The following is a 15,777-nucleotide window of genomic DNA, read 5'->3' on the forward strand; positions in this document are numbered from 1 at the left end:
CTCTTTTTCCTTCATCTAGGTTAAGCAAAGTGTCACATTTTTTTTATTAACACGCTATGAAGACATTCATATGAAAGCCAACAATAAACACTTGTCTTATACAATATATGGCATGATCAATGCAATGAAAATAAAAAATGTAAGAAAAATTATGTATATATACACTGGACAAAACACCAAATAAAAATACACTGTATGGCCAAAAGTATGTGGACACTTGCTCATTGAACATCTCATTCCAAAATCATGGGCATTAATAGGTAGTTGGTCCCCCTTTGCTGGCATAACAGCCTCCACTCTTCTGGGGAGGCTTTCCATTAGATGTTGGAACATTGCTGCAGGGCTTCTATTCAGCCACAAGAGCATTAATTAGGTCGGGCGCTGATGTTGGGCGATTAGGCCATGGTCGCAGTCGGCAGTCCGATTAATCTCAAAGGTGTTCGATGGGGTTGACGTTAGGGCTCTGTGCAGGCCAGTCAACACCAATCTCAACAAACCATTTCTGTATGGACCTCACGTGGTGCACAGGGACATTGTCATGCTGAAACAGGACAGGGCCTTCCCCAAACTTGACACAAAGTTGGGAAGCACAGAATTGTCTAGAATATTATTTTATGCTGTAGCGTTAATATTTCCCTTCACTGGAACTAAGGGGCCTAGCGCAAACCATGAAAAACAGCCCCAGACCATTATTCCTCCTCCACCAAACTTTACAGTTGGCACTATGCATTGGGTTAGGTAGCATTCTCCTGGCATCCGCCAAACCCAGATTCGTCTGTCGGACTGCCAGATGGTGAAGCGTGATTCATCACTCCAGAGAAAGCATTTCCACTGCGCCAGAGTCCACTGGCGGCGACCTTTACACCACTCCAGCGACGCTTGGCATTAAACATGGTGATCTCAGGCTTGTGTGCAGCTGCTTGGCCATGGAAACCCATTTCATTAAGCTCCCGACAAACAGTTATTGTGTGGCTTACCACTTCGCGGCTGTGCCGTTGTTACTCCTAGACATTTCCACTCCACAATAACAGCACTTACAGTTGAACAGGGCAGCTCTAGCAGGGCAGAAATTTGATGAACTGACTTGTTGGAAAGGTGTTATCCTATGACGGTGCCACGTTGAAAGTAATTGAGCACTTCAGTAAGGGCCATTCTACTGCCAATGTTTGTCTATGAAGAGTGCATGGATGTGTGCTCAGTTGTATACACGTGTCAGAAACCGGTGTGGCTGAAATAGCCATATCCACTCATTTGAAACGGTGTCCACATACTTTTAGTGTATTTTCAAAGCAGTTATAAAGTAATTACAATCTAGTGTCATTTGGCTTCATCATTGGGCTTTTCAGATGGTCTCTCATCCTCTTCAGAGATGGGCACGTTAGCCTGTAGGAAAGATTAGCACACTATTAAAGGATTGTTTTCACTCATAATCAACATCAGCTGAGTCATTCAGTGTTTTTAATTACAACTGTTTCATAAATAACCTGTAATAATGCTGAAAGACCAATAAGCTAAACTACAGTATGAGGTGATGCGTATTGCTCACCACTTTCGTTTGTGCATCTGCTTAATGGTCTCTGGTAGAGGATGGCCAAAGCTCTCTGGTAAAAGAGGAATGGCCATAGCTGACAGCACAAGAAGACTCCCCAGTAAAATGTATGGCAAATACTTATAATAGGTACCTTCAGAGAGAAAGAAAGAGAAAGAGAACACAATTATTAATCTATTTCAAACATTGCAAGGGACTTGACATAATAGTTACCCAGAAAAGCAGAATATATATGTGGCTCTTTTAAGCACCACCGTGTGGTCAATTGTTGCATTGACAATAAACACTCACTCAAGGCCATGATGTAGGGAGCGATGATACTGCCTACCCGAGAGATCATGGCACAGGAGCCTAGCGCAGTGTTCCTGATCACTGTGGGATACAGCTCTCCAGTGTAGGCATACATCAGTGCAGTACCAATGGCCATGCCAAATTTACCCAACATCTCCAGGGCTATGGATAGGCTAGGTAGACCTGGGCCAAAGAGATACATATGGTATTGTTCATCAAAGCCTAAATCTTTTTTTGTGTGCCTTTTTGTTATTTGTGCACTATTGGTGATCTTTTTCATGGTTATGACACTGTATTGTGGGACCAAGAACTGAGAGTCAGGCTAGTTTCTGCATGCATCCCAAATGACACCCTATTCCCTTTATAGGGCACTCCTTTTGACCAGAGCCCTATGGGGAAATAGGGTGCCATTTGGTACACAGTCTTACTTGGTGGTACCAGCTGGATGAAGTAGAGAGCTCCCCCTCCTAGCAGCATGCTAGCGGAGGCAGATATCCTCCTGGGTAGGTAGCGCAAGAAGAGCCAGCTGATGACATAAGCAGGCACCTCGATGGCAGCAGAGATGAAACAGTTCACGTAGGGGTCTCCATGGAGACGGGATGTGTTCAGGGATATGGCGAAGTAGCCCATACTCAGGGTGAACCTGGATGGCACATTGAGAGGCAGAGTGAAGTGGTATGGTCAAGGATGCTTCGTTAACCAGGTTTTGCATAACTTTTTGGATAACATTCTTTTGTTTCTTAGTTGCCCCTTCAACCTGATCTTTCGAACTGTTGAAACACATTAACATTGTTACTATCTGTTAACCTCGTCAAACATTGACCTGTGTAGTTAAGTGTCTCTCAACATATGCACTTCCACATGCAAACCCCCTGTTGTCAAACATCTGTCCTGGGATGAGCTGGTTGGGTAAAGTAAATACATAATGTTACAATCATGTTACTATCATGTATTATTGTAAGTTGGTGTACAATTCAGTCTATGACTCCGAGAAACCAAGAACAGCTTCTACTGTTACATCATGCTATGGTAACCATGGCTACTTTGGCTGTGGTCAAAGATATTCACAGACTGAAGATCATGGCAATAGGCCAGTCAGTTAGAAGTGGATCCTAACTTTCGCTGCAGGTATAACTTCCCTGTAAATAATGCTTTACATATGTCTGAATGGCATGCCATGATCACGAGATAGGTTTCAAAAGAGTAGACTTCGGGAGTGTCCCAGTGTGATCGTGTGAGTTTTAATGGATGCTCACCACACTAGAGCCAATATGAGGGTGATTTTACGAATGTTGCTAGTCTTCAGGAGGTCCAGAGGACTGTGATGTTCCTCTGGTTTAGGTTTCTCTTCACCCTGTAAATCAGTGTTAGTAGCACACATTCATCTGCGTTACCGAGATTAATTCTATGTTAACTCAGACAGACTGCATACCTTTCCAAATGTGAAGGATTAAAAAAATGCCACAAAATGAATCATTTATTCCATCTCATAGAGATTATGATGTCAGTCAGGTGCACCTGCTTAGTATTTTAATAAGGAGGTACCTCTGACTCCTCAAAGATGACCTCTGGTGCTGTGACTCTGTTCCTCCTGGCAGCGTCTCTCAGTATGGCCTCAGCCTCCTCCACTCTTCCCTGAGAGAGCAGCCATCTGGGAGACTCTGGGATGAACCTGTTGCACAATGAATTTAAAGTAAATGTTCAAAACAATACACTTGGTTTCATAAACATGATTAAAATAAGCCAAGAATGAGGAAAGGTCATAGTATAGCCTATTTCAGAAGTATTTTCTCATGTACAGTTTATTTCTCATGTAAAGATGTCTGCATTTTGTGACCGTTTATGAATGAAGACTGTTGCCTGTGACCTTTGGTTGATGTCTAAGGTGTTACCCATGACCTACCACCAGAGGGGGATGTATACCAGGCCAGGCACAGACATAACCAGAAGGAGCGACCTCCAGTCCCGGATGAAGAATGCCAGGAGAGGCAGCATCATGTAGCCGAAGGCAAAAAACAGACACACCCCCAGTGTAACGTATAGGACACGTACGGTGGCCGTCAAGATTTCTGTGCCTGAATAAAGCAATAAATAAACAAAGAAATCCAGACTTGAGGCTTATTTACAGTTTTACTATATTTCACCCAAGATTGTATGAATGGCATCACTTAAACCTGTGATTTGCATGACTCACCCAATACGAACGCTGCCACATAGTTGGATATTTGCCCCAGTCCCACAATGAAGAAGAGGACTGAGAACATTTCCCAGGACTGAGAAAAGACTTGAACAAAGGTAAAGAGTGTCTGGACTGCCATGGTCACAAAAAGGACAGGCTTTCGCCCAAACCTATAAACACACAAGGGACTTAGAGATCAGAAGAGAGGGGACTTTCTTCAGTCAAAGAGTTAGTATTCCAAAGATGTTATTGTGGATTTTATGAAGCTGCAAATAGGTCTAGTCAGTCCATCCATACAGATCAACAAAGATTAGGCTGCACCCCATCCCACTTTATTCCTTTATAGTGCACTATGAACTAGTGCACTGTGAACTAGTGCACTATGAACTATAGTGCACTATAAAGGTAAAAGTGTTCCATTTGGGATGCGTCCTTACTGTTTAGTGATCATCATGAGGTGGAGTACCGGTCAGAGAGCTGTCCAGAGAAGAAGGAGCCACACAGCACCCCAAGGAAGTACACAGAGGAAGTGAATGGCTGCTTCCATTTGTCATTGCACACCAAGTCAAACTGAAACACAACAGCATTCAGGGAATAGTGCGAAAAAATGATTGATTGTTATACATATTGGGCGAACAGTCGATGGTGCAAACTTCAGTGCATCAACATACAACAGAAAATTCTTATCAGACAAATCAAGTTGAGAAATGCTGGTTCTACTAAAGGCTTCTATGAAGTGAGGGGGGGGGCAATCCAACTTTATTTTTGTTGTCTGTCTAGGTGTTGTTACTCAGGCTTGCATTTCTCTTTGTCATGTGATGACCTAACTGACTTTGGTCTGTTGAGGAACCTCTTCACACCTCACACTGATGTTATGGTCACATGGTTTTGAACATAGACAATCATTCTGTGAGTAGAATGAGATACTTGAGTAGTACAGTCAGTCATTTACCTGAGATCATGCTGATTTTTTAAAGCATAAGCAGAGCAGAGCTTTGATACATCCCAATAGAATCGTAGGGGACAATTCCCACTTAGGAATTCACCCCTTTCGGTAACACTTCATTTTAATGGGTCCTTATTACAGTCAAAATCTCTACTCAATGTTGTTGCTAGCACTTGCCCCCAAAAAGTGAACTATCTGGGTTAGCTTGGTTGAATTTACAAAAACAGATCAGATATACAGTAGGTCAATCTCACTGACTGGGGTCTACCATACCGCTGTCATCCCAGATTATAATTTAAATAATCATTTCTAATTAATGTGTACATTACCCATTATGACAACCTGAACCTCGTTACCATCCAAGTGAGAGGATAAACCCTCAAGTACAACACAGAATACATGTAATATCTGCATATGTACAATGTAATTACTACATGTTACACAGTATTTAGCTTGTTAAAATGAAGTGTATCTTGAGGGATACTTACTTGTAATTAATGTGTACTTATATAGTACATTACCCACCCTGACAACCTGGCCCTTATTTGAAGGATTCAGGAAGCGCCATCCAAGTGGGAGAATAAACACACTAGTACACCACTGAGTACATGTAATACCTGCAATGGTACAATGTAATTACTAGGTGTTACACAGGATTTTGCTAGTTAAAATGAATTGTATCTTGAAGTGTACTTACTTGTAATTGTTGTGTACCGACAAAGTATGTTACCCATTCTGACAATCTAAATCGTCAACTTCTGAAAGGAATATCCAAGTGAGAAAATATACACACTAATACACCACAGAGTACATATCTGTAATATCTGCATAAATACAAGTTTGTCGCTAGTTGTTACAAAGAACCTATATCAATTTCTATATAATTACTTATTACTCGTTACCAAGTGTAAATATCTACAAACAAATTGTTCAAATCAAACTTTATTTGTCACATGCGCCGAATACAACAAGAGTAGACCTTACCGTGAAATTGTTACTTTCAAACTCTTAACCAACAGTGCAGTTCAAGAAGAGTTAAGAAAATGTTACCAAATCAACTAAAGTGACTAAAAGGTGAAGTGAAAAGGTGAAGGTGAACTTGAAAATGTCAGTGAAGACACTTGTCAGTTGGTCCGAGCATGCTTTGAGTACACGTCCTGGTAATCCATCTGGCCCCGCGACTTTGTGAATGTTGACCTGTTTAAAGGTCTTGCTCACATCGGCTACCACACAGTCATCCAGAACAGCTGGTGCTCTCGTGCATGCTTCAGTGTTGCTTGCCTCGAAGCGAGCATAAAAGGCATTAATCTCGTCTGTTAAGCTCTCGTCACCAGGCAGCTCGCGTCTGGGTTTCCCTTTGTAGTCCGTAATCGTTTTCAAGTCGTGCCACATCCGAGTGTCAGAGCCGATGCAGTAGAATTAAACCTTAATCCTGTATTGATGATTTGCTTGTTTGATGGTTCGTCTAAGGATTTCTTATAGGCGTCCGGATTAATGTCCGGCTCCTTGAAAGCGGTTGCTCTAGCCTTTAGCTCGATGCAGATGGTGCCTGTAATCCAAGGCTTCTGGTTGGGATATGTACGTACGGTCACTGTGGGGACGACGTCGTCGATATACTTATTCATGAAGCCGATGACTGAGGTGGTATACTCCTCAATGCCATTGGATGAATCCCGGAACATATTCCAGTCTGTGCTAGCAAAACTGTCCTGTAGCGTAGCATCCACGCCTTCTGACCACTACCGTATTGAGCGAGTAGCTGGTGCTTCCTGCTTTAGTTTTTGCTTGTAAGCAGGAATCAGGAGGAAAGAATTATGGTCAGATTTTCCAAATGGAGGGCGGGGGAGAGCTTTGCACAATTGGTTACAGGCACGAAAACGTCAGCCATCCTCTTCGGCGCCATTTTAATTGAGCTTCTACTTTTTTGTCAACTTTATTGCAACATGTAAAATACATTTCTTACAAAATAATAAGGATTTGTATTGTTAAAAAGCTTTCGGGATACTCAAAAACATAAAAATAACTATTCTAAGGGATTACTCAAATCTGTAGCCTATTTTTATTTATTTTTATTTTTATTTCACCTTTATTTAACCAGGTAGGCTAGTTGAGAACAAGTTCTCATTTGCAACTGCGACCTGGCCGAGATAAAGCATAGTAGTGTGAACAGACAACACAGAGTTACACAGGGAGTAAACAATTAACAAGTCAATATCACAGTAGAAAAAAAGGGGAGTCTATATAAATTGTGTGCAAAAGGCATGAGGAGGTAGGCAAATAATTACAATTTTGCAGATTAACACTGGGGTGATAAACGATCAGATGGTCATGTACAGGTAGAGATATTGGTGTGCAAAAGAGCAGAAAAGTAAATAAATAAAAACAGTATGGGGATGAGGTAGGTAAAAATGGGTGGGCTATTTACCAATAGACTATGTACAGCTGCAGCAATCGGTTAGCTGCTCAGATAGCAGATGTTTGAAGTTGGTGAGGGAGATAAAAGTCTCCAACTTCAGGAATTTTTGCAATTCGTTCCAGTCACAGGCAGCAGAGTATTGGAACGAAAGGCGGCCAAATGAGGTGTTGGCTTTAGGGATGATCAGTGAGATACACCTGCTGGAGCGCGTGCTACGGATGGGTGTTGCCATCGTGACCAGTGAACTGAGATAAGGCGGAGCTTTACCTAGCATGGACTTGTAGATGACCTGGAGCCAGTGGGTCTGGCGACGAATATGTAGCGAGGGCCAGCCGACTAGAGCATACAAGTCGCAGTGGTGGGTGGTATAAGGTGCTTTAGTGACAAAACGGATGGCACTGTGATAAACTGCATCCAGTTTGCTGAGTAGAGTGTTGGAAGCAATTTTGTAGATGACATCGCCGAAGTCGAGGATCGGTAGGATAGTCAGTTTTACTAGGGTAAGTTTGGCGGCGTGAGTGAAGGAGGCTTTGTTGCGGAATAGAAAGCCGACTCTTGATTTTCGATTGGAGATGTTTGATATGAGTCTGGAAGGAGAGTTTACAGTCTAGCCAGACATCTAGGTACTTATAGATGTCCACATATTCAAGGTCGGAACCATCCAGGGTGGTGATGCTAGTCGGGCATGCGGGTGCAGGCAGCGATCGGTTGAAAAGCATGCATTTGGTTTTACTAGCGTTTAAGAGCAGTTGGAGGCCACGGAAGGAGTGTTGTATGGCATTGAAGCTCAATTGGAGGTTAGATAGCACAGTGTCCAAGGACGGGCCGGAAGTATATAGAATGATGTCGTCTGCGTAGAGGTGGATCAGGGAATCGCCCGCAGCAAGAGCAACATCATTGACATATACAGAGAAAAGAGTCGGCCCGAGAATTGAACCCTGTGGCAACCCCATAGAGACTGCCAGAGGACCGGACAGCATGCCCTCAGATTTGACACACTGAACTCTGTCTGCAAAGTAATTGGTGAACCAGGCAAAAAAAAAACGACAGTCATCCAAAACCGAGGCTACTGAGTCTGCCGATAAGAATATGGTGATTGACAGAGTCGAAAGCCTTGGCAAGGTCGATGAAGACGGCTGCACAGTACTGTCTTTTATCGATGGCGGTTATGATATCGTTTAGTACCTTGAGTGTGGCTGAGGTGCACCCGTGTCCGGCTCGGAAACCAGATTGCACAGCGGAGAAGGTACGGTGGGATTCGAAATGGTCAGTGACCTGTTTGTTGACTTGGCTTTCGAAGACCTTAGATAGGCAGGGCAGGATGGATATAGGTCTGTAACAGTTTGGGTCCAGGGACTCTCCCCTTTGAAGAGGGGGATGACTGCGGCAGCTTTCCAATCCTTGGGGATCTCAGACGATATGAAAGAGAGGTTGAACAGGCTGGTAATAGGGGTTGCGACAATGGCGGCGGATAGTTTCAGAAATAGAGGGTCCAGATTGTCAAGCCCAGCTGATTTGTACGGGTCCAGGTTTTGCAGTTCTTTCAGAACATCTGCTATCTGGATTTGGGTAAAGGAGAACCTGGAGAGGCTTGGGCGAGGAGCTGCTGGGGGGGTGGGGGGCTGATTGGGGGGGGGGGGGCTGATTGGCCGAGGTTGGAGTAGCCAGGCGGAAGGCATGGCCAGCAGTTGAGAAATGCTTGTTGAAGATTTCGATAATCATGGATTTATCGGTGGTGACCGTGTTACCTAGCCTCAGTGCAGTGGGCAGCTGGGATGAGGTGCTCTTGTTCTCCATGGACTTCACAGTGTCCCAGAACTTTTTGGAGTTGGAGCTACAGGATGCAAACTTCTGCCTGAAGAAGCTGGCCTTAACTTTCCTGACTGACTGCGTGTATTGGTTCCTGACTTCCCTGAACAGTTGCATATCGCGGGGACTATTCGATGCTATTGCAGTCCGCCACAGGATGTTTTTGTGCTGGTCGAGGGCAGTCAGGTCTGGAGTGAACCAAGGGCTGTATCTGTTCTTAGTTCTGCATTTTTTGAACGGAGCATGCTTATCTAAAATGGTGAGGAAGTTACTTTTATAGAATGACCAGGCATCCTCAACTGACGGGATGAGGTCAATGTCCTTCCAGGATACCCGGGCCAGGTCGATTAGAAAGGCCTGCTCACAGAAGTGTTTTAGGGAGCGTTTGACAGTGATGAGGGGTGGTCGTTTGACTGTGGCTCTGTAGCGGATACAGGCAATGAGGCAGTGATCGCTGAGATCCTGGTTGAAGACAGCGGAGGTGTATTTGGAGGGCCAGTTGGTCAGGATGACGTCTATGAGGGTGCCCTTGTTTACAGAGTTAGGGTTGTACCTGGTGGGTTCCTTGATGATTTGTGTGAGATTGAGGGCATCTAGCTTAGATTGTAGGACTGCCGGGGTGTTAAGCATATCCCAGTTTAGGTCACCTAACAGAACAAACTCTGAAGCTAGATGGGGGGCGATCAATTCACAAATGGGGTCCAGGGCACAGCTGGGAGCTGAGGGGGGTCGGTAGCAGGCGGCAACAGTGAGAGACTTATTTCTGGGGAGAGTAATTTTCAAAATTAGTAGTTCGAACTGTTTGGGTATGGACCTGGAAAGTATGACATTACTTTGCAGGCTATCTCTGCAGTAGACTGCAACTCCTCCCCCTTTGGCAGTTCTATCTTGACGGAAGACGTTATAGTTGGGTATGGACATCTCAGAATTTTTGGTGGCCTTCCTGAGCCAGGATTCAGACACGGCAAGGACATCAGGGTTAGCAGAGTGTGCTAAAGCAGTGAGTAAAACAAACTTAGGGAGGAGGCTTCTGATGTTGACATGCATGAAACCAAGGCTTTTTCGATCACAGAAGTCAACAAATGAGGGTGCCTGGGGACATGCAGGGCCTGGGTTTACCTCCACATCACCCGCGGCACAGAGAAGGAGTAGTATGAGGGTGCGGCTAAAGGCAATCAAAACTGGTCGCCTAGAGCATTGGGGACAGAGAATAAGAGGAGCAGGTTTCTGGGCATGGTAGAATATATTCAGGGCATAATGCGCAGACAGGGGTATGGTGGGGTGCGGGTACAGCGGAGGTAAGCCCAGGCACTGGGTGATGATGAGAGAGGTTGTATCTCTGGACATGCTGGTTGTAATGGGTGAGGTCACCGCATGTGTGGGAGGTGGGACAAAGGAGGTATCAGGGGTATGAAGAGTGGAACTAGGGGCTCCATTGTGAACTAAAACAATGATAACTAACCTGAACAACAGTATACAAGGCATATTGACATTTGAGAGAGACATACAGCGAGGCATACAGTAATCACAGGTGTTGAATTGGGAAAGCTAGCTAAAACAGTAGGTGAGACAACAGCTAATCAGCTAGCACAACAGCAGCAGGTAAAATGGCGTTGACTAGGCAATGGGGCCGACAGATAAAACATAAACAAGCAGAATGGACTTGATTAATGGATTAATGGACAGTATGGTTTAATGGATTGTATGGTGAGTAGCCTAGATTGCTAATTTAGAAAAATGGGATTGTCTTTATCGTCCATGTTTAACATTACAAGTAACATTGGAAATCGCCAACTTTCTTTGTCCGTTTCTTTCTTGTAAGCATTTTCCCATCCTGGAGTCTGAGACTTGTGGGAATATGTGGTAGAGAAGTATAATAATATGACTCTTTAACATAAACACTCTTCAAAGTTATCATCATCATCATCATGATTTCTTTTGTTCAGGCATATAGCTTAGCTAGGCCTTAGCTAATGTTACCTAGCTAGTTGTTGGATTATCCAGCTAGCAATAATAGTGTTTGCTAACACTAATTAGTTAGCTACATTGAAAAGGAACTAACGTTACTTATAGTGTGTTGACACAAGTAGCTAGCTAGCTGGCAAGCTATGCTGGGTGTGTCTCAAGTAATACCCTTGGGTAACGGATAACGTTACCAAGAGAACAGGGTTCTGGGAAGATGCGAGTTTGTTGCGAGTGCTGAAGCGAGCTTCTGCGAGCTTGTTGCAGATCTAGACACGATGCCTTAATTCCTTGGATAAATAAATAAATTCACCATTGCATCCCATCCAAAAGTGGGAATGTTTGTGAAACCCTTGCAATGTTGCATGATGGAAAGAGTTTGTCTTATGACCATTTTAAGTGGATTTATAAATCATTATTCAACCAAGCTTAGTAATTTGTGCATGTCCAAGTGTAAGCCTGAACGTGTCTAAAATAAAATGTTTTTGCCATTTGGCCAGGGCATCAGACTCCAGAGACCTGGTTGTGTTTCAAACACTTATCCCCTCAGCCCTCAAATTAAATGGACACTTCTAATAAGTATTATGATGTCCGAATGGGTTAGGGCGAAATGATTTTTAAAAGGACCGCCCTGGCCCGGAAATCCGTCAACCCCGAGATGATTGTGTTTTCAGCCACCGGTAGCTTGTGGGTGCTTTATATGCGCTACAGTCAATTATGATTACATGTCTACTTATATTAACTATATCATTATTAATATACGCCTACTGTTTGATAGCTAGCAAACTAACGTTAGCATGCCTAGCTACTTCTGAAAAAGGAAAATGTTTTATTTCTACAATTTCCAAAAGCTAATCAAACAAAAACATCATTACTTTTACAAGACGTTTTTGTGCATTAGTAGCACAATTACCAACGCATTTACATTTGTTTTACTTACACTTGTATGTTGACTCCATATTTACATTGAGGTTTTAAGTTTTGGCTGACTTTTCCTAGTACCAAAAACTTTCTGCAGCATTGAAGGTCCCAAAGAACACAGTGGCCTCTATCATTCTTAAATCAAAGACGTTTGGAAGCACCAAAACTCTTCCATGAGCTAGCTGGCTGCCCAGCCAAATTGAGCACATTACACAGGGCTCTGTGTAAGGTCAGTCATGTACTTCCACACTGATCCTCGACACCCTTTCTGTATGGACCTCTATTTGTGCAAGGGGCCATTGTCATGCTGAAACAGGAAAGGGCCTTCCCCAAACTGTTGTCACACACAGTTCGTCTAGAATGTCATTGTATGTTGTGGCGGTAAGATTTCCCTTCACTGGAACTAAGGGGCCTAGCCCGAACCATGAAAAACAGCCCCAGACCATTATTCCTCCTCCAACAAGCCTTTAGTTGGCACTTTGCATTGGGGCAGGTAGCGTTCTTCTGGCATCCGCCAAACCCAGATTTGTCCATCGGACTGCCTGATGGTTGATTCATCAATTCGAGCGCGTTTCCACGGCTCCAGAGCTTTATACCACTGGCGACGCTTGGCATTGCACATGGTGATCTCAGGCTTGTGTGCGGCTATTCGTGGAAACCAATTTCATGAGGTTCCCGACGAACAGTTCTTGTGCTGACTTTGCTTCCAGAGGCAGTTTGGAACTCAGTAGTGAGGACAGACGATTTTTACGTACTACGAGCTTCAGCATTCGGCGGTCCCGTTCTGTGAGCTTGTGTGGCCTACCACTTTGTGGCTGAGCTGTTGATGCTCCTAGCTGTTTCCACTTCACAATAACAGCACTTACAGTTGACCAGGGCAGCTGTAACAAAGCAGAAATTTGATGAACTGATTTGTTGGAAAGGTGGCATCCTATGACGGTACCACGTTGAAAGTCACTGAGCTCTTCAGTAAGGCCATTCTACTGCCAGTGTTTGTCTATGGAGATTGCATGGCTGTGTGCTCGATTTTATACACTTGTCAGCAACGGGTGTGGCTGAAATAGCCGAATCCACTCATTTGAAGTGGCGTCCACATACATTTGTATATATAGTGTATTTAGCAAAGGTGGGAGAGGTCTACATTTTGTTATTTTGTTTCTGTAAGCCATTTAACAAACTAAAATGGACTAATGTTGGAATTGTACTTGATTCCAATGCAATACATAAGACTGTAAATACACAACCAGAAGCAACTACATATTTCTCCATAGAGCATGTTCTGATTGGCCAGTGAGGGGCCAAGCCTCAAAACACCCACAAGTTGTTTATTCATCAAATCCCATCCCTTTTGCACGAATGCCAGCAAGTGTGCCGATAATTGTGATAATGAAAATAGCACAAATTTTCCTGACGCACTCCTGAACCTATGGCCTGCGCTTAGATTTACCATTGTGTTAGGTTTGTTAAAATATAACCTTTTTTTAAGCAAGAGTAGTGGCAACCAGGGACAGAGTTGTGAGAAAAAAATGTGGTTTCTGTGGGAAGTACAGGCAGTTACTTCCTTCAAACTGCACACAGAGACATACAAATGGAATCCACAAGTTAATCTGACTCTGAGAAAGTAGATAAAGGGCTTGATTGCCAAAATCCCAATGTATACCTTTATGTTCATGGTCAGAATAGCATGGAGAGAAACGTGCATAAATTGGGATTTACCTTCCATCTAAGCACGCATCACTCGGGTCAGAATCGGCCCCCAACTGCCCTGGGCATTTTCAGGAGCAGCTTATAGAGAGAGAATGTCTGTATACTCACCTCAGTGACTATGGTGGACTGGTATATATCTTTGCTGTAGCTCCATCCATCCACACAGTACTCCTGCTCCACCCCAGTGAGGTTGACGTCCAGGCCGGGGATGTAGCCCAGAGCAGACAGGTTTCTGATCACATCCAGCCTGTATCTGCTGCACTTGCTCTCCTTCTCCTGTCCGTTCACCACCTCTATGGGAATGATGGCCTTCCTCCATGCCTTGCTCAGGTTGCCCGAGTCTGGGACAAAACAGTGGTGCGGGGGGCTGTCCCCTAGAAAGATGACGGAGAAGGCGCTGAATCCGTTGGGAATGGTGCTGGCACAGAGCAGAAAGAAGACAGTCTGTTGAAAGGGTCCCCACTCCCCCAGGAAGGCTGTGTTATCCTCATAGCCTCTCATGCTGAGCCAAGGCCTCCTCTTACGGCTGGGTGTTGTAGCGGAGTAAAGCTGCAGCTGTAACCTGTAAACTTGTAAGCTCCTCCCCTCAACACTGTTGATCTCTAGGATAATAATGAGTCAATGACATAAGTCAGCCTCTTTTCATTCTCTGCTCTGACCTTTGTCTACATAAACCATAACACTAAAGATTTACAGCCTCTAGCATTGACTAACTGTCCACATCTGTGTGACTGACTGACTGGTACTCCCGCAAACACTATCAGACTGGGACCAAAACACCCAAACTTAAACCAACCTGGCTTGAATCTAAAAACTTCCTCAACTAGAATGACTCATTTTTAGAAGTGTAAACTGCGCCAAGATATAAAATAGGTTGTTTAATATTGCCGAATCAGAGTCTTATTACTGTACCTAGCTGGCCTAGACCTTCCCACAGTGAGACTACAGTCAAGTGAGCCGACACTGTTCTTCGGTTTGCAGTGAATGTTTGTGCGTGAATACACAACACTTTACGGTACAGAGTGTTTTCTGTTTTGGAAACTGAGTCAGATGCACTCTCATGCAAGGTAGCTGCTAATCATTCCAAGCAAACAGTTTGAAGCACACTTATTCAATGTTCCTTCATCAAAATGATACCAAATTCATTTTCACGCTTAATTAAAAAATACTTTGATATCACTGGTAGAGTGAGGCAGTAGCCTAACGGGGTAATATTTTGCAAACATGCACACTCACAACTTCACAGCAAGATCTAAGAGAGATTGATATGATAAAAACATTTTTTTTGGGGGGGTATTTCATTAAAGAAACATTACACATTTTAAAAAGTGTTAAATAACTACATTTTCTTGCTCCATCCCAATATTCCTTATTTTAAGTATTTATATTAGTGAACTTTGACGACCCCCTGTGTGAGAAAAATATCACTGTAAAAATGACTAGTATAGCCACTAGCAGATTAATAATCCATTGTCATTAACATTGCAAAACATAACATTCCCATATTATGCCAGATCCAACATTGGAAAATAAATGTGTACTGTATATTAAAATGAAATGTTAGGGAACCTTATTCAATTTTAACACCGTAAAAATGTATGGTAAACATTGTCATGTTTTCTACTGGTGGATCACTAGTCAATGTCATTAACATTGCAAAGCACAATATTGGAAAAACTCTAGTTTATTGTATATTACACAGAAATGTTATGGAACCTAATTCGATTCTAACACAGTAAAAATGAATGGTAAACATATTGTCACTTGTGACACTAGTAGATCAATAATACAGTGTGATTACATGGCACACAATTGCTTCCTTGTGAAAGTGGGGGAGAAGTTGAAAAAGAGGAAAGGAGAGGGGGATGTACACCACTGAAGCCAACGAATAGAAAAGAAGAGACTCCAACCAGACTGCTGGAAGAGAAACCAATTCGTGGGGACAGGACACACACACATTCTTTGTAGCCTCTTGCATGGTGTTCATTTCAATAATT

At 43.4% G+C, this 15,777-nt stretch overlaps 1 protein-coding gene across 2 annotated transcripts; it reads right to left on the bottom strand.

The window, feature by feature from the left end:
• Positions 1 to 16: 16 nt before the first annotated feature.
• LOC135550957 (organic cation/carnitine transporter 2-like) lies at positions 17 to 14,554 on the bottom strand. 2 transcript variants are annotated; one of them, XM_064982257.1, is made up of 10 exons: positions 13,889 to 14,554; positions 4,486 to 4,589; positions 4,035 to 4,189; positions 3,744 to 3,915; positions 3,386 to 3,512; positions 3,097 to 3,194; positions 2,269 to 2,483; positions 1,841 to 2,023; positions 1,547 to 1,682; positions 17 to 1,383 (listed from the first exon to the last, which is right to left on the bottom strand). In XM_064982257.1, the coding sequence occupies exons 1-10, from the start codon at positions 14,279 to 14,281 to the stop codon at positions 1,305 to 1,307; spliced, it is 1,662 nt and encodes a 553-aa protein (XP_064838329.1). In that variant the 5' UTR covers positions 14,282 to 14,554; the 3' UTR covers positions 17 to 1,304. The 2 variants fall into 2 exon arrangements, with proteins under 2 accessions (XP_064838329.1, XP_064838330.1); XM_064982258.1 differs by having other exon boundaries at positions 1,294 to 1,383; positions 1,878 to 2,023.
• Positions 14,555 to 15,777: the final 1,223 nt, after the last annotated feature.

Source organism: Oncorhynchus masou, chromosome 12 (genome assembly GCF_036934945.1).
Source record: "Oncorhynchus masou masou isolate Uvic2021 chromosome 12, UVic_Omas_1.1, whole genome shotgun sequence".
In the NCBI taxonomy this organism is placed as follows: domain Eukaryota; kingdom Metazoa; phylum Chordata; class Actinopteri; order Salmoniformes; family Salmonidae; genus Oncorhynchus; species Oncorhynchus masou.

Coding starts and splice junctions, on each gene's coding strand:
- LOC135550957 (XM_064982257.1), bottom strand. CDS start 14,281: ATGAGAGGCTATGAGGATAACACAGCCTTCCTGGGGGAGTGGGGACCC. Junction 2,024..2,268: donor CATCCAGCTGGTACCACCAA/GTAAGACTGTGT, acceptor TCTTTGGCCCAG/GTCTACCTAGCCTATCCATA. Junction 1,384..1,546: donor CAGATGCACAAACGAAAGTG/GTGAGCAATACG, acceptor TCTTTCCTACAG/GCTAACGTGCCCATCTCTGA.